Source organism: Manacus candei, unplaced genomic scaffold (genome assembly GCF_025592945.1).
Source record: "Manacus candei isolate 608988 ecotype Guabito, Panama unplaced genomic scaffold, ASM2559294v1 h1tg000031l, whole genome shotgun sequence".
Taxonomy (NCBI): domain Eukaryota; kingdom Metazoa; phylum Chordata; class Aves; order Passeriformes; family Pipridae; genus Manacus; species Manacus candei.
Window position 1 is genome coordinate 1146340 of NW_026138079.1, and position 23064 is coordinate 1169403.

A 23064-nucleotide genomic window follows, 5' to 3' on the forward strand; every position below is an offset into this window, starting at 1 on the left:
GCAGCTGAACTCTGTCCATCTGTTCAGGCATTTCCTTTTCCTCAATGGAACAACAAACAGAACTGTCTTCTGGAAAGTGCTGAATATCTCACTGTCTGAGAGCAAAAAAACCCTGGAATGTACAGTGAATAATATCAGCAAAGCATCATTTTCCATATTTACTTATTTACTTATGTTCTGCCAAATCAGCTGCCTGAAGGTTTATTACATGTATTTTTTCATTGTAAAGCTATTTAACTTAATATTGATTATGTGTCAACAGCCAGAAATGTAGGAGGGCTGTAAACATTTCTGGAATTACTCAGGAAGTTTAACTGGTGTTGCTTTAGCTGAGGGAGGGGCTGTATGTTGTTGCTCCATAAGTAGCCTGAGAATATAATTCCTCCAGCATCTTTCCTGGTGAAAGGGGGGGACCTGACTGACTTCTGTGTCTTTTTTTTAAGGGTGAAAAAGTGGAGGGGCTTCAAGCACAGGCTTTGTATCCTTGGAGGGCGAAAAAGGACAACCACCTTAATTTCAACAAGAATGATGTCATCACAGTCCTGGAGCAGCAAGACATGTGGTGGTTTGGAGAGGTCCAGGGACAAAAGGGGTGGTTCCCCAAATCCTACGTGAAGCTCATTTCAGGCCCCATTAGGAAGTCAACGAGGTATTTTGTTTGCTTTTCCCATACTGGAATAGATAAATAACTAGGAGGAGTTGCACAGTCGGATTTTAAAGCTGAGAATCTACTCTGTGAAAGTGCCTTTTCTTGTCTGACTCTTCTGGAGAGTTTGGACTTCCAGCCTTGGAAATCCGTGTGGGCAATTAAACTGACCCCAGTTCTCCCTGGGTCTTGCCTCACCAACAAAACATTAATGGACCTTCTTAATTTTAGGTGACTTACACCAAAAAAATGAGTCTGTTGGATTTTATGAATTACACCAGTGTAAGTCACAGCTTATCTTTCCCCAAAATTAAAAGAGATTCCTCAAATCTAAATCACTTCTCATTATTCTCAGAGGAATTTAAATTCTGTGTAGTGTGAAGGCAACATGGACATCAGCAATACAAATGAGAAGGATCTTAGATCATTTTTTTTGCTGAGGAAGAAGAGGAGATGCAGAAAAATTCTCTGTTAAGGCATCTGCCTCAGTGAAACTGGACTTCAGAGCTTTATTTTGCACATTTATGGCTCTTTTAAAACACAGGGAATTGCTTGGGGGTGCATATGCATTTTTGAGTTTGAAATATAACACTGATTTTTCTGAAGAGATTGAATTCCTTATATAACCATTATTTTCTCCTAAAGCATGGATTCTGGATCCTCAGAAAGCCCTGCTAGTCTGAAAAGAGTAGCATCCCCAGCAGCAAAGGCAACGATGTCAGGGGAAGGTAAGGACTCCAAACCATGGCACTGAGAGGATCTTCCTCTGGCATTAACCACAACAACTCTGCTTGTTACCAAAATCAACCCCAGGGGCAGATTGGGGGCTTCCAGTTGAGGTGCAAATCAATTTGCCTCTAGAATGATTTAAAGTTATTATGGCAAGAATTTATATGTCTTGTGTATGTGGAAGAAATAATTTAACAGATCACAAGATATTTTCTGTATTTTGTAACTTTTCCCAATGTTTTTATTTTTTTGCCAGCATTTTGGTAACAATCTCTGGTCTGGGAGGGGGTTATGCCAAATAAACACATCTGTCCATGTTGTCAGGAACACGTGTCCATGATGTCAGGAATTGGGAATAAATGTCTCAACTTCCCCCCAAGCTCATTTCCAATGTTTCATTAAACCCTTAATTAAAGCAGTGACAGTGAGTTATAGAATGTTGGGATCCTTCTGGTCAGGGATGGAGCCTGGGGCACAGACAGAGAATTATCAGAGCATTTCCAGGCCTCTGGAGGGTTTTAAAAGGGGAATTCCTGACTGGGGGGAACAGCAAAGATCCACCTACGAGGAAGGGGAGATAATCAGTTATTTCAAAATACAGCTGGTCTGGCTCACTCTGCATTTCCTGGAATCATAGAGTGTTTTGGGCTGGAAAGGACCTTAAAGATCCTCTCCTTCTGGTTTTCCTCATATTTGAGCAAAAGCAATGGCAGACATGCTAAGTCTTGTTATATATCTATATATATTTATAGATATATATCAGGTTATATGTTTGTATTAAAAAGGAACTCAACTTTTGGGAAAACATTTGCAAGGAGCTGTATTTTTAAGAGATAATAAAGCTTTTTAAGTAATGAGCTTTTTAAATAATAGAGCTTTTTTGAAGACATAAAAAAGATGGATCTAGCATCTTCTGTTCCCTTGGGGGGATTTAGGAAAGGCTCCTGTGTGGATGGTGATGTTTGGTGTGTGTGGGTGCAAACAGAAGTGGGAGTTCTTCAGCTGCAGGCTTTCCTTGGGAACAGGAATTTGGTTGGAATTCTTGCTGAACTACCCCCAGAGGAGGTTTTTGTGGTCAGATTTAGCGTTCAAGCACAAAGAACAATTTCCAGCTGCACTGGAACACGTGAACATTCCTGTTCCATGGGCAGGGAAGTCTTTCAGGAATCTTGGGAGCTGCTCTTGGGCCCAGAACAGGGGAAAATCAGCCTGAGGAGCCTGCTTTGTGCCCAGAAAAGTGTGGGAATGCTCAGGTCAATAGGATACAGCAAGTTCTGTAGATAATGGTGCTGAATTGTCAGAAATTGGGCTTTCCAATAATTTTTTGCCTGTACTTCTGGTTGAATTATCTCAACACCAGCCCAGTTTGGTGGGTTTGCACTGGACCACTGAGGAGTTGGGTGTGTTTGCCCAGAGCAGGTTCGGACCCATCTGTGGGTAAGAGGGACTGAAAGAATTCCCTGTGCCCTTGGGCCAACAGCAGCTGGATCCAAAATTCCAGATACTGAGACTTCCCATCCCAAACACTGAGAGTTCCAGGCACCAGCACAAACCAGAAACCACTGGGAGACGTGTTTGCAGAGGGATATAAATGACCTATGCATATTTTAATTATACAAGCCAATCATATCAAATCCCCCCGAGGCAGCCTTTTGATCCCCTATATTTAGTTGTGCTAGGTATCATTTTTTGCATGGGATATTGAGGTCTCTGTGAGAAGTAAATTATAAATTGGTCTTCCATCGAGCCTGTGAATAAACCACTTACACAAATTGGGTTTTGCACGTGGGAATGCAGCAGTTTCTGAAGTGTTTTCTCCCTGTTTTCTGCTCGTGTCCCTCTCCCAGAGTACGTTGCCATGTACACCTACGAGAGCTCGGAGCAAGGAGACCTCACTTTCCAACAAGGTGACATGATTCTGGTGACAAAGAAAGATGGTGACTGGTGGACGGGCACGCTGGGTGATAAATCAGGAGTTTTCCCATCTAATTATGTGAGACTCAAAGATTCTGAGGTAGAGAAACGTTGAAATGTTCTCAACTGGAGCTGAGGGTGTTTCGTTTGGGGTTCTCGTAGCTGGAGGTGGGTCAGAAGGGAAAGGAAAATATGGTGGAGTTTTACTGAGTGTGAGCTTGGAAAGGAGGAACAGCAGTAACAACAGTAACAGCTGTGTTTTACAAACACAACATCCCAAATAATTTATGGGTGGTGTGTTAAAATAAACCCTGCCTGTGTTCATGGTTCACGTGGCACTCGGGTAGAGCCAAAGCAGAACAGCCACGATTTCTTTGTTCCTCAGGTAAGTTTTTAATGGCTGAGCTGGATCTTGCTGCCATTATTGAAAAAAAAAACTAATTTAGAGAGTAATATTTCAATCTGTTGTATTTTTTCCCTATTGACATTTTCTTGCAATCAAGAGTAACAAATATTGCAACAAAACTTTAGCCAAAACTACTGTGTTTATTTGAAAGGTTTTGACTGAATAATAGAGGTTCTGTTCCACCTATTTTTGTCCTGAAATAATGCCATAAAACATGTCCACATGGGTTTTTTTCTTTCTTTTTAGGCATTCTGAAGAAAGGTGTTTTCTCATTTATATTGTTTGAGGGGATAATTTATTTAGTAGTAGGAATTAGCTTAGTGTCAGAGTTGAATGCACTTGATGAGAAGGAGCTCTGGTTTATACTTCTGGAATAATGGGGGGTTAAAAGGTAAATTAATTAAAAAACAGTGGATTTTGTGGATTGGATGGAAAGGCTTTTTCACAAGTGTGTTTTCTGGAATATTGTGTGTGTGTGTGACACAACTCAGTGAAAGACTCTGCACCTCTGAGCCTGAGCAAAGTCACTCCTTAAAACCATTCTGCTGGTGGAAAAGCCAAGGAATAAAAACCTGCAGTGGAATGTGCAGCTGTAGGAAACCTTTGTAGGGGAAATTTAGAGGCAGTCCAGAAATCCCAGCAACATCCTCTAGGACAGGATTGGGAAAAAACCTTGAGAGTTAATGATGCTCAGCATTGCAGTCCTTGGGAGAGAGGATGCTGGGGTGTTGTTGGCAGCTCTTGGCAGAGAACTCAGGTGTTTAAAGCTGGGAACTGGTTTTTATTGCAGTCCTTGGAGAGAGGATGTTGGGGTGTTGTTGGCAGCTCTTGGCAGAGAACTCAGGTGTTTAGAGCTGGGAACTGGTTTTCTCAGAGGGGTCAGTGGGATGTTTCTCTGCCCTGGGCTTGCCTGGGGCTGAGCCAGCTCAGTGCCCCTCATCCCAAAGTGCCCCAACTGCCCTTTTGGCTGCTGAAAATCCCACCTGCAGCTCAAATCTTAATGAGAGAGGGAGGAAGAAGCTCAGAGCTCGTGGAGACCTTGGTGTCCATATTCCCTACAGGGGTTCCTGTGCCTGCAGGACACAGTTCTGTGTCCAGGGGGGTAATTTTGATTACATGGCAGAGTTTTGCTCTTCAGCTTGTTCACAGAGCCAGCTTTTACAGAGGCTTTCACAGTCCTGGCTGTGTGTTAACTCTGATCTCTGCTGTGCTTGGACAGCTGCCTGCTGGGGGAAAATGGTCCTAAAAGAGTGAATTAATTTAATGTGTCCTGCACTGTTGACTCAGACCCAAAGACAAACAGTGGTGATCTTTCAGCAGCAAGTGCAGAGTTTATAGAAATGCCTGTAAACCTCAAAATCTCAGTGGTTTCTACACCAGAAGAATTTTTTAATTTGTTCTTCTGCCCAGGCTGCCCATTCACCCCCAGGTGATAAATTAAACTATTCCCTGCTCCTCCAAGTTCCAACTTATTAACAGGGTGGGAAAGTCTTTGTTCTCCAGAGGAACAATGACACCAGTTCGTGGTCCATGCCCAAGTTTTCATTAGGCTGAGGTGGATGGAAGCAGATCTGAACCAGGGTTTTATCCTTGGGTGGTAATTCCTGTAGGGGATGGAGCTCCCAGGGGAGCTTGGAAACCAGCAACTGGGATGGCTCTGCTTTCAAAACTTTGCCTAAAGGTTCAGGAGATAATCCCAGTGGGAATGTGCAGGGTCCTGCTGGACCACCCAGTTTAATAAGGCTGCTGGGTCTCACTGAACTGACAGAGCAAGTTCTGCTCTTCTGGTTCAAGGGACTTTATCACACCTCTCAAAATACCCTCAAATGCTCAGTGAGGGTCTCAGCTGTGCAGAAGGGAAGCAGAACAGGGTCTGTCCTCTCCCTGTGTTTCCTCTCAGCAGAGGGAATTGAAACTATTTCTCCATCTCCTGAATGGACCAGAATGGATCAGAAATTGAGTCCATCTCAAGTGCACTGTTGGTTAATTTATTTACTGAAGTGCTGTAGGACTTCTCTGTGTGTTTATTCTGCTTTTTCACCAAGGATTCAGAGAGCCCTCAAACACAATTCACACTCAGTCTGGCCCAGGTGATTTTGATGTTTCTGCCATCCAACAACCCCTTTCTGTGTCCCAGTTGCTGCAGGACAGTGTCCCATCCCACCCACTAACCCCTCTGTGTCCCAGTTGCTGCAGGACAGTGTCCCATCCCACCAATAACCCCTCTGTGTCCCTGCTGCTGCAGGACAGTGTCCCAGTGTCCCAGCCCCAGAGATGTGCTTCCAGTCCAGCAGCACGGGTGTTGACTCAAGGGTGTTTTGGAGGAGTGTGTTCTCTGAAAGTCCAAATCCTTGGTTTTCACTCAGGGTGTTTCCCTGCAAGAAACACTTTCCAAAGCAGAATTAATGCCCAACACTCCCCTTTCAATCTGAGTTGTTGCTCACCATTTAATCCTCCCCCCGTGGGAGTGTCAAGCCCACCTTGTCCTTGTCCCCAGACCTAAACCCAGTCTTTGATCTCTGGGTGATGCTTTCCTGGTTCACTCTTCTTGCTGAGGTCCCTGTGGTTGTAGAGAAGGGTGGGGAACTGAGGAGGATCAGAGGACTGCAGGGAGGGAGGGCAGGTTTGCTGCCCTCGTGGAGTGTGACTGCACTCGGTGTCTGACAGGGACAGGAGAGCAGCACTGAGACTCCAACAGGGGTTCAGGATCTCTAATAATCTATTTTATAGAGCCATCCAAACCCAACACACTTTTTTCCCCCAATAGCCCTGTTCTCTCAGCCATTGAACTGTTTTTCAGTTACTCCTTGTATTAGTTTCTGCCAGAATCCCCAAGTTCTCAAAGGATCAGGTTAATAGGGAGAATCCTGAGGGGGAAAGTGGCTCTTTTCCCCAGAGGAATTGAGATTCTGAGAGAACCTTCAGGCTCTTGGATGGAGTTTGTGAGGAGGCTCCTGAAGGTGAAGAAGGTGAAGCTGAGGAGGGTGGAAGTGTTGAAGGCAAGAGGATATTTATGGTGACCCAACATTTCTGACCAAAGTTCAGTTCAGGTTTCTGTTGCTGTTATCCATCTGAGACCTTCTTATAGCAGGAGATAAGAGGGTTAATGGACCAGGGGGAAACAGAAGGAATTATTTACGGAGCAGGAACTGGACTAATTTCAGGGTTTACTGGGTTTTTTGTGTCCTGGATGATGATGATGATGATGATGTTCATCCCTCATCCTACCCTGTCAGGGTGCAGTGAGTTTCTCAGGAATATTTGCAATCCAACTGTTCGTAGAGTTGAAAACAATTATTGTTGGTTTAAGTCACCTGGACAGAATTCCCCCTGTGTGGATTCCCAGATGCACAATTCCAGTGGGATGTAATTTGCATTTACACTGATATTTGCAGTCCATGAAAGGGAGTAAAAGTTCAAGAGAGAATTCTGCACTTTTGCACTGAGTCCTCCACTTCCATACACTGCTGGGGTTTATTCCCAGGTATTTATTGCCATCAGAAATATTTAGGATTTCTGTAAAAACACAATCTTCCTGTGGGTTTTTTACTTCCATGCTTGGTTAGTGTGTTAAATTTAATGTGTAAGTAGAGAAATAAACCTGAGTGCTAAACCTGCATCTTGTTTTCTGTTTCCAGGCTCCAGGAGCAGCTGGAAAAACGGGAAGCTTAGGGAAGAAACCTGGTGAGTCCTGTGTTGTGACAGCACCTTCTGGCTGTTCTTAAGTGTTTAAGTTCAATGGCAACAAAATCTTTCCCATGAAAATAAAGGATGTTTGGCTTGGTCATTTTGTAGTAGTTTGCACTGATGAAAACAACTGTAATAAATGCAGTTAATAAATAATGTAACTGTAATGAAATAATTCATCATCTCTGATCATTCTGACATGTCAGTCATAAACAGCAGGTAGCTAGAGAATAAAAGTCTGCTCGAAAATGAATGTAAACTTCCTGATGGGTTGCTGAACAGAACAGTGGAAGCCATTCCCCCTTGTCCTGTCCCTCCATGCCTTATCCAAAGTCCCTTTCCAGCTCTTTTGGACCCCTTTTAAGCACTGGAAGGGACTGTGGAGTCTCTTCTCGGTAATTCAATACTTAAACAAACAAAATGAAAAAGTTCTTCATGGAAGAGAAACCATTGGGGTTTTTTTAAACTTCTTTTTCTGGACACTTTTCTCTGAGTTTCTGCCTCCCTGTGATGTGCAAGAGCTGAATGTTACACCTGTGCTTTGTATTGTAACTCATTTAACATGAACGAGTAAAACCCCTCTAAGCTGCTGGTTGGTGGCAGGGGGTGGCTCATACCTTGTAAACCACATTTTGTAGGTAAAAACGAGAAATTTCCTGTTCTGAGAGAGAGATAAGGAGTGTCAGATTTTTGCCCTTCCATTGTGATCTGAACATGGGAACTGCTGTGGCAGCAAGAGAGGTTTTCCTGATTTTGAGAAACTCCCACCACTGATTTGCTTGCTGGTGTTCATTCTGCCTCCTGAGTGGCTTTAGGATGGAGGGATTAATGGAATTCTGTGGGAATTCCATTAATTCAAATGGAATTCCTGCAGATGCAGGAGCCTGCAGACTTCCAGCAGGAGAGTCGTGTCTCCTGCCCCACATCCCGGTGAGCTGGGATCGCTCAGCCCTCTGCTCCTGCCCCCTCCCTGTGCAGCTCAGATGTTCCTCTGACCACTTCTGATTTTCCCAGTCATCCTTTGCTTCTCCATTTCAATTCAGCAGTTGTTTATTTTCCTGTCAGGCCTCAGCTCCCTTTGTTCCTTCCCTCCAGCCAGACCTGGCTGTGCTGCCCCTGCTGCTCTTGCTTCCCCTGCAGGGAACACCTGAGGGATGACCTGCTGTGCCCTGGCACCCTGAAATGGGCTTTTCAGCAGGAAAAGCACCCCTCTTTGTGGATTAAGCACCCTTCTTATGGATTAAGCACCCTTTTTGTGGATTAAGCCCCCCTTTTTGTGGATTAAGCTCCCTTTTTGTGGATTAAGCCCCCTTTTTGTGGATTAACCACAGTCCTCCCTCACCCTGCTCATGGTTTGGGGCCAGGGCTGAACTCAGTTACAAGCTGTGGGTGGGACATCCAAACCCAGCTGCCCAAAACCTCCTGTCCCTTCAAACTGGCTCCAAAACTGGGTTCCCTTTGTGGGACCACAATAATTCTCTGTCTTTCCCCAGCCCCTGTGAACCAGCCCAGAGCCCAGGCTGTGCTGGGGGAGCTTTGCAGAGGGGTTGGTGAGCTCAGGGCTCCGGGTCCCTGCGGGCTGCAAGGGGGTCCCACAAAGCACCTGCTCTGTGCCAGCGGCCATGGGATGAAGATTCCCAAAGAAATCCTCTTTGAAAACGTTCATTTGGGGTCTGGGGCTGAAAAATCAGTTCATTTGCACCTCTCAGTGCAACTCCATTGGACTGTCACCAACGTGGCTCCTCTTTTTGGGGAGCTCAGTCCAAAGGTTGGACTTGAATAAATGGAATTTCAGGGAGTTGTATTTGCTGGAAAACAGTATTAGGAAACTGGATTTTAAGAGCTGTATAGCTGTGGTTGTTATTATTTTTGTTATTGTTATTCTCTATTTCAAATATTTTTATCTCCTACCCATAGACCTGTTGCATCTCTTTTGGTTTATTATTTATTTTCTCCTGCAGTGCCCTGAACTTCTCATTTATTTTATAATTACCACGTGTACTCCTGGAAATACACAAAGACATCACGATTTTCTGGAAAGAAAGGCCACAGTGATTGCAGCACAGTCAGTGTTGGATAGAATGTGTTCAGGTTTTTCCAAATTAACCTTTTCTTCCCCTTGTGCTCCCCCAGAAATTGCCCAAGTTATTGCCTCTTACACAGCCACGGGCCCAGAACAGCTCACTCTGGCTCCTGGGCAGCTCATCCTCATCAGGAAGAAGAATCCAGGTGGTTGGTGGGAAGGAGAGCTCCAAGTTAGTGCCTTTTTTAATTGTAATAAAATTCCAGGTTAAAAAAAATCGTGATTTTTTTTTTTTAGTTGTTCAAAATGCTGAACGTTGTCAATGAGAAACCATTTTGAGAATGTTCTGCAATTCAGCATTTAAAGAGAAAATACATTTACAGAAATATGCCCCTGTGGCCATCCCTGATCTGGGAATAACCTGGGAGGGAGAACAGCAGGGGATCCATCGGGGTGTTTTCCTGGAGTTCCCTCAGAAAGGGGGATTTTAGGGGTTGTTTTGGTTGCTTTTGAACCCCCCCCCGAGTTTTTTTAAGAGTAGAACTTGACAGTTTGATCCCACTAAATGAGGGGGTTTGGTTTGGGCTTTTTAACAGGGAATATCAGGGGAAAAAATGTCATTGGTTTATTCTGCAGTGCAGAGGCTCAAAAAGGAATTTAATGATTTTCCCCTGTTACCACCTGCCCTTTTTGCCTTTTCTGGGGATATTTTTTCATCTCTTGTGGAGAAATCACCTTCCAGGATTCCTTAGGGATTTGTTCTCACTGACCTTTATGCTGCTGGTAACTTTTACCTTTGAAAAGTCTCCATTAAATGGATTTTAAGGCAGCAAAGAAGCCTCACGGGGCAAGATCTGCCACAATTCTCCCTGAGCAGCTGCTGGGAGGTTCTAAAGCAATTCATTTTTGGTTGTGTAAATATTCAGTGTGACTTTAGATACTTTAATGGGATACAATTGTTTTTTATTTCATTATCAGTCCCCTGACTATTCTGTAAATATTCTATTTATTCTCCTCTTCCACACTTGGGGGTCAGAGTGGAGGGAAAATAAGGCCAATGTTTTAAGCTGGTTTAATGCAGCATCCAAAAATAGCTTAAAATTAATGCTCTAGATGCTCTTTAGATCAAGTGCTTTCTTTTTTAGTAAAGATTTAAAGAGGGGACAAACTAGTTAAAGAATAGTAAATCTGTTAGATGACCTTTTTTTCCCTCAAATTTAACATTAATTCCTTTTTAAAGGCAAAATTCTTCCTGCCCAAAACGCCAACTTTGTTCTAACGACTCAAACAGGGAATAAAGAGTTCAAATAAATTCTTAACACAGATTTAGAGGCTGAGATGGGGTTCAGAGTTGTGGAATAACCTTTCTTGCAGCCAGGATTTTTTTAATTTATTTGGTTTCAATGGCCAAGGCAGTCGGGGAGGTGCCAGGGGGAGGTTTCTGTCCCGCTCTGGTGGCACAAGGTGTTGAAAAGCTCAGAGGCCGTTTCTTTAAAAGAAAAAGAGGTGATTTGGATCCTTAATCTCTGCTTGAACTGTCACAGTCTGGTATCGATTTAAACGCAGTTCTTTAAGCATTTAAATGCTAATGGAAGTGTTGTAATGTTCAACTACTGCCAAAACCGGCTGGTTTTTCCTTACAAAATGCAGATTTTTCCTTACAAAACAAAGCTGCTGTGAGTGCCAACAGCTCAAGAGTTGGGTCCCCCCCTTGCCCAGGCTCTGAACCCTCCTCCCCGAAGTGTGAACCCTCCTGACAGCCCCGTTCTCTCCCCAGGCCCGAGGCAAGAAGCGCCAGATCGGTTGGTTCCCCGCCAACTACGTGAAGCTGCTGAGCCCCGGGACCAGCAAAACCACCCCCACCGAGCTGCCCAAGGCGGCCCCCGCAGGTGAGAGCCCCCTCTTCCCGCGGCATTCCCGCCTGGAATGTGTGCCCTGGGCAGTGCATCCCGAAGAGAACTCAGGCTTGGCCTCAGTTCTCCCTGGGGGTGGATTTTCCCTTGGAGTGAGAAGAGCGGGCAGAGCTCGGTGTGTTCCCGGGAAGGGTGGGATGCTCCAAGGGTGGGATGCTCCAAAGCCACTCCTGAGGTGACATCTTCCAGTGCTCCAAGGATCCAATTTCTCTGGGCTGATTGGAGCTGTGGGAAAAATTCCTCTTTTAAATTTTGGAAGGCAGCATAACCTCGTGAAACAGAGGATTTACCCAGTGCACTGGGTCTTTCTCTTACCGAGTTTTTCAGGGAAAAAGACCTTTAGGATTTAAATTCCATGCATTTTATAGTTTCACAAAATCCCACCCCTTTTTCAGATAAGTTTAATATATTCATTTTTGCCTAAAATTCCTCTTTTAAATTTTGGAAGGCGGCATAACCTCGTGAAACAGAGGATTTACCCAGTGCACTGGGTCTTTCTCTTACTGAGTTTTTCGTGGAAAAAGACCTTTAGGATTTATATTCCATACATTTTATAGTTTCACAAAATCCCACCCTTTTTCAGATAAGTTTGATATATTCATTTTTGCCTAAAATTCCTCTTTTAAATTTTGGAAGGCAGCATAAACTCATGAAACAGAGGATTTATCCAGCACGCTGGGTCTTTCTCTCACTGAGTTTTCTGGGGTAAAAGACCCTTTGGGTTTAAATCTCATACATTTGATAGTTTCACAAAATCCCACCCCTTTTCAGATAAGTTAAATGTATTCATTTTTGCCTAAAAAGGTTTCTCTCCTCTGAAAAAGGGGCTTTCCCTTCCTTCCAGTTGGCTGCTGGGCATCCTCTGTCAAAAACGATGGACCTTCCCTTGTTCTCAGCCCAAAGAGAGAAAAGAAACCCCTGAGTACAAAATTTCCACGTGGCCCCGAAAGATTTTCATTTTTAGGAACTTTTATATTTCCCTTATCTGGCTGAAAAAGACCCTGATACCCAGGTCCAGTTTGGAACTTGGATATCTCACAAATTTGTGATACACCTGTAAAAACCCATCGTTTATTTCTCGTAGAGCAGAGCAGTTTTTAGAGCTTTAGAGGAGGGTTTTTTAGGGTTTTTAGAGGATTTTTTAAACTGAGGCACCTCCCCTTCAGAGCCTTCCCTTTTTCCTGAGGGGGAGTGGGAAGTGCTCCCTGGAGATGGAGCTTTTTTCTGTATTTTAAGATTTAGGAAACGACACAAAAGCAACAGACTGTGAGATTTTTCATGGAATCACAGAATGGAAAAGGACCCTAAGGATCATATTCCATGATTCCATGTTTCTCTAACTGGTGCTCTCTGGCTCCTCTGATAGAAATCTAAAGATGCAGAAAATCAGTCTTCCCAAAACTGTCATAAATTTGGGGTTAAAATGGTAAGTCAGCATTGAGACACAAACTTTTACAAGGCAACACGATGGGAATTTATATACATTTATATACATTTTTGAAATTATTTCAGGTCTGACAGTCTGGGGCTTTTCCCACATGGTAAATTTTACAGAGTGAAGTTTTAAACCCTTTTTTTCATTGCCTGCAGAGCATCGAAATCTTGATTAAATCATAATTGAATAAAAAAGAGAGAAGCTTTTTGGCAGGTTAAAATAAGTTCCTGGCTGAGTACAAGAGTGAAAATAAAAGCAAATTTTGGGATTAATCTAATGGAGAGAACCTGCCAGAAGGGCTCAGTAATAGAAGTCTTAAGTCTGGTGGGAAAATACCAGCAGTCCTGTGGCTTGGCCAGAGAAAACAGAGAGAAATAGAGGAAACTGTTTATTTCCATAAAAGTCCTGGTGTTCAGAGAGCCAGGGAAGGTGCTCAGTTAGGATGGAGCAGGAGCAGCTGAAGGGCAGCTGGAAAGGCCTGGGAGGCTCCTTGTTCCTCTCCTCTTTTCCAAGAGTTTTGTGTGCCAGACACCTCCAGAGACTGCAGGGACATCACCACTGGCTTTCTCTTGGATTAGGGAGCTTCAGATACCGGAATTTCAAATGTTTCCCAGGTTTTCCTGTCCACCCACCACTCCTGGTGGGATGTTCCAGGCCAGGTTGGACAGGGCTTGGAGCAACCTGGGCTGGTGGAAGGTGTCCCTGCCCATGGCAGGGGTGGCACTGGGTGGGCTTTGAGGTCCTTCCCAACCCAAACCAGTCTGGGGTTCTGCTTTTCAGAACAGGTTGTTGAAGATGCAAAATGCACTTTTTATAAATGGATGCTTTTGAAGGAAAAAACTATTATTTATAAAGCAAAGGAGAGCTGTCAGTAGAAGGCCAATGCCCTTGAAGGGTTTGACTTCTTACTACGTATTTTTTCAATCTTCTTCCACTGTTGGGCATTTCCAGACAAAGTTCCCCTCTGGAGCCAGGCTGGGAGAGCTGGGGGGGTTCCCCTGGAGAAGAGAAGGCTCCAGGGAGAGCTGAGAGCCCCTGGCAGGGCCTAAAGGGGCTCCAGGAGAGCTGGAGAGGGACTGGGGACAAGGGCTGGAGGGACAGGACACAGGGAATGGCTTCCCACTGCCAGAAGGCAGGGTTAGATGGGATATTGGGAAGGAATTCCTGGCTGGGAGGGTGGGGAGGCCCTGGCCCAGGTTGCTCAGAGCTTTAAGGTCCCTCCCAACCCAAACCAGTCTGTGCATTCCATGAAACTTCGGGTCTTTAAATGACCTGGAGCCAGTTTGAGGAGGGCTGAGCTGAGCCCCAGGATGGGCAGGAGGGGTCAGGCTGGGCTGGGGCAGAGGAGGATCTCGGGGCTGTGCTGGGCCAAGAGCAGAGTTTGTGGCTGTTTTGTGCCCTTGGGCAGGCTCAGGGTGGATGTCAGGAAAAGGTCCTTCCCCCAGAGGGTGGTGGGCACTGCCCAGGCTCCCCAGGGCAGTGGGCACGGCCCCAAGGCTGCCAGAGCTCCAGGAGGGTTTGGAAAATGTTCTCAGGGACTGGGGGGAGTGTTGGGGTGTCCTGGGCAGGTCAGGGGTGTCCCTGGTGGTGGCCCCTGGCCGCAGTGGCTGACAGGGCTGTGTTCAGTGTGCCAGGTGATCGGCATGTACGACTACACGGCGCAGAACGACGACGAGCTGGCCTTCAGCAAGGGGCAGATCATCACCGTGCTCAGCAGGGACGACCCCGACTGGTGGAAGGGGGAGGTCAACGGCCACGTGGGGCTCTTCCCCTCCAACTACGTGAAGCTGACCACGGACACGGACCCCAGCCAGCAGTGTGAGTGCCCTGTCTCTGTGCTCTCTGAGGTCAAACATGCAGCATTGCTGGCTCCCAGGTCTGCAGGCCCCACTGCCCCTCTGTGCCCTCGGCCGAGTCTCTTTGAAGACCTTCCAGTAGCGCAAACCTTTGTGTTGTTTTATTTTCAGTTCCCATCCCCTCCCCCCCCCACCCCTGGCATGTTTTTCCCCCCTCCCCTCCCTCCCCTCCCCGATCATTTTTGCTCCATGCCCTCGACACGCCTGACTCATTTTCCTTGCTTGAATTTGCTCATTGTTTTGTTTTGCTTATGTGTTGTTTTCCTCCTTTTTCTAGGAATCATATGTTGTCCATCCCCCACTCAGGCTTGAAAGTCCTCAAAGAGACCCACTATCCCATAACACTGCCCAGAGGGATGATGGGAGATGCAGCCTTGATCATGTGGCTTCCAGCATGATCATCTACTGCCTTCTGAGTAGAAGAACACACTGCAGAGCAGTTTTACCTCATTTTTCCATTAGTTGCATGGAATCGCAATGGTTGAGTTCATGACCTGCAGATAGATGCAAAATTAATTATTAAAAAAACAAACAAACCCAACAAAACCACACACACGCACAAAAAAAAATAAAATTTAAGAAAAAAAATAATAAAAATCAGAGGATAGTGGGTCCTTTTGTGGCTTTCAGAGTTACCAAACTAATGTTTCCACCTTTGCACAGGTGCTTTGGGTAGTTTTAAAACAATTATTTTTTAAAAAGATATATTTTAGCCTTTGGAAGGAAAAGCATAAATTAAATTTCTTCATTGCAATTTTGGTTGTGCAAAAAGACCCACTATCAAGGAATGCTGCATGTGCTATTAAAATTGTTCCAAATGTCCATGAATTGGAGACTTTATGTATCTTTCTTTTTTATTGTTCACTTGTCCAGTGTTGTCAATATGTCTTTTTTTTTTTCCTGTTACTTTCTTTTTTTTTTCTTTTTTTTTTTTTTTTTTAATGACAAAAGAACCAGAAGGAGTTAAAATGAGTTCAATGTGCCCAATGCCAGGTATTTTGTTGTGGTTATTGTACTGTTTGTATCAGGTGTTCCTTGTTGAGTGTGTAACCCATTGTGGAGGGGGGGAAACTCCCCCCGGGTGCAAGAGAGACGAACTTGCAAAATGTTTTACCCAGTTGTGTTAATTTTATTTTGCACATTACTTGTAGCTGCAAACAGTTAGAAAACACCCCGGTTTGTGTTGTCTCCGTTTGGTTTGTTGCATTTTCGTGTCAGAAATGATCTGATGCTCGTCCATGTGGGAGTGGAGAAGGAACCTCTTGGTTTCCCTGCCGTTGGATTCCCCAGTTTTGCTTTGCTCTGGAACAACACCTTTCGAACGAGTCGTTTTCCTGACAACAAAGAATGTATAGAACTATCTCCCTGCAATTAATTTCCAATGTTTACATTTTTTTAAACTTAGACTGTGGAATTTATACAAATTAATATTAAATGGAGCTTACAGTGGAGTTGCTGTAGATGTGCTGTAGCTAAGCCGTGTTAGTTCCTGATGGAATTCCTGGTGCTGTCAGTGCTCTCCTCCCAATGCCTCAAGCACAATGTAGCCCTTTACTAATGATTTCCCATTTAGTTATGCCCTGGTTATGTATTTCATTTACTCCTGAGCTCCCTGCTGGCAGCATTCCCAGCCCTTCCCAGCTCCCTCCTCCCGACCCGTCCTGCGGTGCAAGGGACAAGTGAAGCTCCTCATTCAATTGCACTTCAGTATTTCATCACTATGAATGTAAATTATATAAATATATAAAGACCTGCAGCTTTAACAACTGTAATACAGCCTTTAAAATTAGTTCCATGTATAGAGAATTAAATCCTTGGTATAAAAGACAGACCCACCCGTGTTTGTTGTCTCGTTGCTGCCTCACCCCGGGGCCACCCCGGGGCATTGGAGCGTGGATGGACTTGCCACCAGAACAGCCTGGAAAGCCATTTTCACTTCACAGGGACACTTTGAGTATTAGTTAAATATAATTAATCAGACTGGTCGTTATCTGCAACATTATTGCTCGTGGTGGGTTTGTTGGGGTGTCCTGGGCAGGGCCAGGGGTTGGACTCGATGATCCCTGGGGGTCCTTCCAGCTCAGGAGATCCTGGGATTCTGGGATTCCCTATTCCAGGGTCTCTACGTGGTACAAATCCGTTGATTTTTATTTTTTTTTTTGTACTATGCAGGTAGATAAATGAAATATCCTTCCTTGTTTTCCCATGGGTTCACCTGGATTTGGGCTCTGTGTTTTACTCTGAAAACATACACAGTTGCACAGATCCTCCTCCTTTTTAGGGTAGTATTTAATAGACACAAACTTTTCATTAGGATAGTGTTTAATAGGCACAAATTTTTTTAGGATAGTATTTAACAGGCACAAATTTTCCATTTCTACCATAAAAAACCCCCAATTCTTCTCCATCATGCTGCAGAAATGGAACAGCAGCTCATTCCTGGGATTTTCAGGGCCTGTTGCTTTGCTCACTGAGGAGGATGGAGCCAGATTGGACCCCACTCTGTCAATATTTTGTGCATTAAATGTCATTGGAAGGACAGGATGCCTCTGTTTTCCCTCACTGAGCTGTGGGGTTGAAAAATTCACTTGACTAAAAGCATTTCTCCTCAGGGGCTTTTTGGGTTTTATGGCTTCAGCCCAGAAATATACAGTGAGTGTACATTGAATTTAGTGAATATATATTGACTATGGAGTGAATGTATAGTGAATGTGTAGGGAAAAATTTGCAATACTTCAGCTGGGGGGGATTCAGGTGCTGCTTTTTTCTTTCTCATTATTTCAAGTGAGAAGAAAAATAAAGCTCTTACAGTCTCCTGCAGGAGGATGTTTTTAACAGGTTTCTCCCAGCCCATGGATCCCCCCTGTGCCCCATCCCCACCTTGTCCCCCAGCCCAGAGCACTGAGTGCCACGGCCAGGCCTTCCTGGGACACCTCCAGGGCTGGGCACTCCAAACCTCCCTGGGCAGCCCCTGCCAAGGCCTCACCACCCTTTCCAGCAGCAAATTCCTCCTGGTGTCCAGCCTGAAGCACAGGAGACACTGGGCTGTGTTGTACCAGGACCCCTCAGGCAGAGGAGTGTGAAATCCCCTCACTGAACATGTCCCAGCCAGAGATCCTCAGCTGTGATTTACAGTGACATTGTTGGAATGCCTGTAATGTTTCTCCAGGATTCCAGTTCCAGGTGTGCTCCTAAAGCTTGGCAGGGGAGTGTTCCATCCTCCTCACTGTCAGGGATTCCCTGAGCCTTAGGGAACAAGAGACTGCACTGACTCCTTTCCCTTTCTGGATTTTTCTTTCTCTCTGTGTATATATATATATATATATATATACATTTATATATATATATATATATATATATATTTATGAGAAAGGGAGTATGAAAGTAATTGCCCAGAGAAGCTGTGGCTGCCCCTGGAGCCCTGGAAGTGTCCAAGGTCAGGTTGGATGGGGCTTGGAGCAACCTGGGCTAGTAGAAGGGGGTTAGAGATGATCTTTAAGGTCCCTTCCAACCCAAACCATCCTGGGATTCTGTGAATTCCTTCTTTATATTCACTGCCATGTCCTGGGCACAGGAGCTGCCCCTGGAGGGAAGAGGAGACTGGATTTACAGACCACTCCCAGTGCTGGGGGATTTTGCTCTTCACAGTTTTTGTTGTATTCCCTCTGTATTCAACTGAAAAAATTCCCATGGATGTTCTTTCAGGGAATTTGTTCATATCTCTTTCAATGCTTGAAATGTGTCCAAAACAACTCAGAGTCTGAAACGTGGGTTTGTCAAGAACATTTTGCTTCATATTTGGGATCAGTTTTATTTAAACCTCGGTCCTGTTGGAGCTTCAGTGGCATCACTTGCTGTCCCCGTGAGGTCACTGAACCCTTTTTGTGTTACCAGACCCAAAATAACTAATTCTGGTTGTGGTCTCTGGTTCCAAAGCCCTCTGCAATGCTCTGTGCTGGCTCTGGCTGTTTGATTTCTGGGCAAAGAGCAGCTTCTGTGCAGTCTCCTCTGATGACAATGAGAGCCTTATTTTAAACTTTATTTTTGACAACTCCACCAGATTCAGGGACAATACTCCTCAAATGTTATTGAATCAGATGAATTGACACAAACAGCAAATAACAAACTGCTCCTTAGCTGAGCAGGGAGTGCTGAGAACACCCCAACACTCCCCCCTGTCCCTGAGAGTGTTGTCCAAACCCTCCTGGAGCTCTGGCAGCCTTGGGGCCGTGCCCACTGCCCTGGGGAGCCTGGTCAGTGCCCACCACCCTGTGGGGGAAGAACCTTGTCCTGAGATCCACCCTGAGCCTGCCCTGTCCCAGCTCCAGCCCTGCCCTGGGTCCTGTCCCTGCTCCCAGCAATGACTGGAGGGCTGCCCAGGAAAGGGAAAAACCAATAAAATATTGTTTGATAAAAGGTTGGAACACGTAGAATACTTGATTTAGCTCCCACATTCCTCATCCCAAGTGAAAATGGCCCCTTGATTGTTGTGGCAGACCACGTAGAACTGGGCTGGGCAGTTCCTTGGCCCTGGATCTGTGGCTCTGCTCGTGGCTCATTTGCTGGTTCTGTCCATCAGTGCTCAGGGCTCATAATTCAGGGGTGCCCTGATGTGTTAGAAACCAAGCCAGGGCCGGGGTAACTCTGCTGGGTTGTATTTCTGTGCCCTCACACGGAGGATTTTATTCTCCCCAAGCAGACTCTGGAAAGGGCTCAGTAGAAACATTGAATCATGGAATCACTGAGGTTGGAAAAGACCTTTAGGATAACATCCAGTCCCACCATCAACCCCCCCCCACCATGTCCACCATCAGACCACATCCCCAAGTGCCACATCCACATGTTTTGAACACTTACAGAGGGGATGATTCCGCCAGGCTGGGGGGAATGTGCAGATGGAGTTGTACTGGTGATTCCAAGTTATCCATTGTCATTTCCCAGCCTTTCCTGACTCTGATTGTAGCAAAGAACTGCCCAGAGAAGCTGTGGCTGCCCCTGGATCCCTGGAAGTGTCCAAGGCCAGGTTGGATGGGGCTTGGAGCAACCTGGGCTGGTGGAAGGTGTCCCTGCCCATGGCAGGGGTGGGAACTGGGTGATATTAAAGGTCCCTCCCAACCCAAAGTATTCCATGATTCTGTGATTAGTGGGATCCAGATGTTCATGAAAGTACTTTGGCATCCATGAAAATGAGCCCTGACATTTCCACTTGGAAAGGAACCCAGTTTTTCCTCAGTGTTTTTATTTTAAAGACAAGAAAAATCTCAGTACCTGTGCCCCTCAGGAAGAAAGTCCTTCATCAGGAAAGTCTGTCCTGCACATTCTGCTCAGATTTGGGCCATTTTCCCCAGATGTTTGTTGTTCAAGAGGAGAGCATTTGTTGCAGTTCAGAGCAGCCCATTTGCACCCCAGCTGTCAAAGGAGCTGCTAAAATATTTCCTTGTTCAGGGTGTCAGTGCCTCCTCTGCAGTGCTGCTGGTTGGACACAGCCCTTCAAGCCAAGGTCGGGGGATTCTTTGAACAGTAAATTCTGAAGGGAAAAAGAATCAAACCCTTGGCTCACTTTTCATGAAGCCAACCATGCATGGGGAGAACTGGTTCTGCTCCTCAAACCTCTGATTTACCTGATGCCAAAGAAACTGCTCTGAAATCAGGCATTTACTGAACAGAAGTGAAATTTGTGGCTTTTGCAATGGGCCAAAATTTGCTTCTTTTGGCATAAAAATGATAAATGTTCCAGACCTGCTCTTCATTTCAAGCCAAGTTTCAATTCAGTTTCAATTGTCCTGAATCCCAAGGGATCATTATCAGTGTCTGCTGCCAGTGTGATCCCTCCCCAGCTTCAGAATCAGGGAGGAAACAACCCTGAGTGTCTGGATCTACTTTTCTGGGTTTGTCTGGTTTGGTTTTGGGGTGGTTTTGTTAATTTTTAAGTCAAATCTCTCATTCCCTTTTCAGGGGCACAGATTAGTTAAAGCAGCAGGTGATGGCATTCCATGAAAATCAGGGACATACATGAGGACCTTTTTATTGGCACAGTCTGAGCTCCTGAGTTAATTCAGGAAGCTAAAAATGTAGTAAATACTCCCTAAATATTAACTTTGTATGCAAAGAACTGGAAGAGTTGTCCAGGGTCTGATGTGTCCATAAGGAAAGTTTGTTTCCATGGGGAATATACTGAATTTTCCCAGACTTTGATGAGGGGTGAGGGAAAGAATTAAACTGGAGAATTTTGGTAGTGTAAAAATAGTTGAAATAAATCATTTATACAGCAAAATGTTTTCCCCCTGTTTGAAATCACCGTTGCTTTTTTTGAAATGTGTTGTATTTTATGCCAAAAAGTAGTAAAACTAGTCAAAACTGGAAGACAACATTCTGTGTTCCAGTCTCAGAAGAATTGCATTAAACTCACCTGAAAAGTAACGGCCTCCAGAAAAAAAAAGGATTAAATGTTCTGTCTAATTCAGAATAGAAAATAAAATTTGAGACTGTGGAATTTGTACAAAAGTTCTCCCATCTGGACAGGAGGTGATTTACAACAATTAAAGGACAAAGCTGATGGAAGTGAGATCTTAGTGACAACCTTTTCCTGTGCTTCTAAAGGAGAACAAACTCGACCCCTTTGCCTTGGCCTGGAAATTTGGGAAATCTCAGGGCTCTCCAGAGACCTTCATGGGTCTTCAAATATTTAGTCCTTCAAATATTTGGAAGCAATTTTTAATTAATTAATTTTTTAATTCAATTTTTAAGTGAGAAGAAGTAAATAAGCTCTGCAGCACCTTCTTGAGTGGGATTTCCCTGACTAGAAGGGTAAAGGAGACCCTGGAATTCAGAGTGTCCATGAGCTGAGGGTTCAGGTGTCACTCCAAAAGACTCAGAGCATTGTGGTCACTGCAGCTCTTCCCTAATCCTCTCCCCTCTTGGGGTGTCTCTGCAGTTCCTTCCCACCACAGGAAGGTTTTGCCCCCATTTTTGTTCCCAGCCATCTGTGGGGTTGGTTTGGGCTCCGGGGGAACGACACAGCTCAGGGGGAATGGGCAGGTGGCACTGAGGGAGGCTTTAAAGCTTGGCCACCAGGGAAAAGTTGACACTTGGAGATGGCCTTTGTTAAAGAAAGGTGTTCAAACAGTGCTGTGAGTCCCTGGGAGGGGAGGCACCGCTGAGGTTGTGCCGTTCCCCCGGAACGAGTGACCGGGACGGGCACAGCTCCTGGTCAGTGCTGCTGCCCCTGCTCCAGCTCTGAGGAGTTTGCCAGTGACCAGCAGTAAAACCCAGGACCCTGTTGTGTTTTCCAGGGTGTGCAGACCTGCATCTGCTGGACATGCTGACTCCCACGGAGAGGAAGAGGCAGGGCTACATCCACGAGCTCATCGTCACCGAGGAGAACTACGTCACCGACCTGCAGCTGGTCACAGAGGTGAGGCAGAGCCCCTGAATCCCTCACCTTTGGAACCAAATCAACATTTCGTGGTGCCAAACTACTGTGTGTCCCTGCTGGGCTTGGCCTCCTTGGGATGAGCTGTATTGGACTGCCATTCACGTGTATTTATGTATTTAGAGATCCACGTGTGCGGGTGCAGCTCGTGTTGAGCCCTGGTGTGACCATCACCAAAGTGCTGATGTTTGAAGTGTCATTTTAGCAAAGCTCCTGGTTCTCAGTGTGGATTTGTCGTGTACAAGTCCTTAAACTGAAATGGATGTCCTGAAAGGAAGCCCATTTTCCACGCCCACGGTGGCCCTGAGTTATCACTTACTGTGGTTTGCTTTACGTGTTCCAAGGGACATCCCTGATGTAGGAACAAATGGAATTAGCACAGAAAATCCTTTTGACAGAGAAGCAAAGCCCTGTTTTGAAGAAGAGGTCGAGATATGCAAACCTGAAACACCCTGAGAGAAATGAGAACTTCCATAAAAGAGTCCAAAGGAAAACATATTTCAGGTGTTTTATCTAAGAAATCCTGAGATCTTCTGCAGGAGACCTCTCTCTAAAATTCCCGAGTTTTAAACAGATTATCCAGATCAGAATTAACATTCCCAAGTTTCAAACAGGTTCTCCAGATCTGAATGAACACCACCAGCAGCACAAACTCAGAGTATTCCCTGTTAAAGCCACGTGCCCCTCACATCTCTGAGGTCTCCCCTTAGTCCCAGCTGTTCTCAGGGAACACAGTGGATGTCTGGGACATGGAGCAGGGTGGAATTCTGTCCCACTGAGGGACAAGTGCTGCCCTGATGGCAAGTTTTCTCCCCTTCTTCCTAAGGAAATGGGCTAAATCTGCCTCAGTCACTTGGGTCATACATGTACATTCTAAACAGCTTCATTTTCTGACCCTCCAGATCTTCCAGAAGCCACTCCTGGAATCTGAGCTGCTCACAGAAAAAGAAGTTGCCATGATTTTTGTTAATTGGAAGGAGCTGATTATGTGCAATATAAAACTACTGAAGTAAGTTGGGTTTC

General features: G+C 45.2%; 1 protein-coding gene across 10 annotated transcripts in view; it reads left to right on the plus strand.

The window, feature by feature from the left end:
* ITSN1 (intersectin 1) overlaps nt 1–23064 on the plus strand; it is a 96625-nt gene that overhangs the window by 62460 nt on the left and 11101 nt on the right. For 4 of the 10 annotated variants that reach the window (XR_007905098.1, XM_051791171.1, XM_051791172.1 and 1 more), the window contains 9 exons: nt 444–649; nt 1292–1374; nt 3223–3389; nt 7334–7379; nt 9516–9637; nt 11183–11294; nt 14380–14571; nt 21902–22023; nt 22944–23050. Coding sequence is in view for 7 of the 10 variants with exons in the window: in XM_051791171.1 (XP_051647131.1) it covers nt 444–649; nt 1292–1374; nt 3223–3389; nt 7334–7379; nt 9516–9637; nt 11183–11294; nt 14380–14571; nt 21902–22023; nt 22944–23050 (1157 nt within the window). In the remaining 3 variants the exon portion in view is untranslated. Of the gene's footprint in view, nt 1–443; nt 650–1291; nt 1375–3222; nt 3390–7333; nt 7606–9515; nt 9638–11182; nt 11295–14379; nt 14572–14886; nt 16439–21901; nt 22024–22943; nt 23051–23064 lie in introns of those variants that run through there. The other 6 variants (XR_007905099.1, XM_051791174.1, XM_051791175.1 and 3 more) reach the window with 6 other exon arrangements.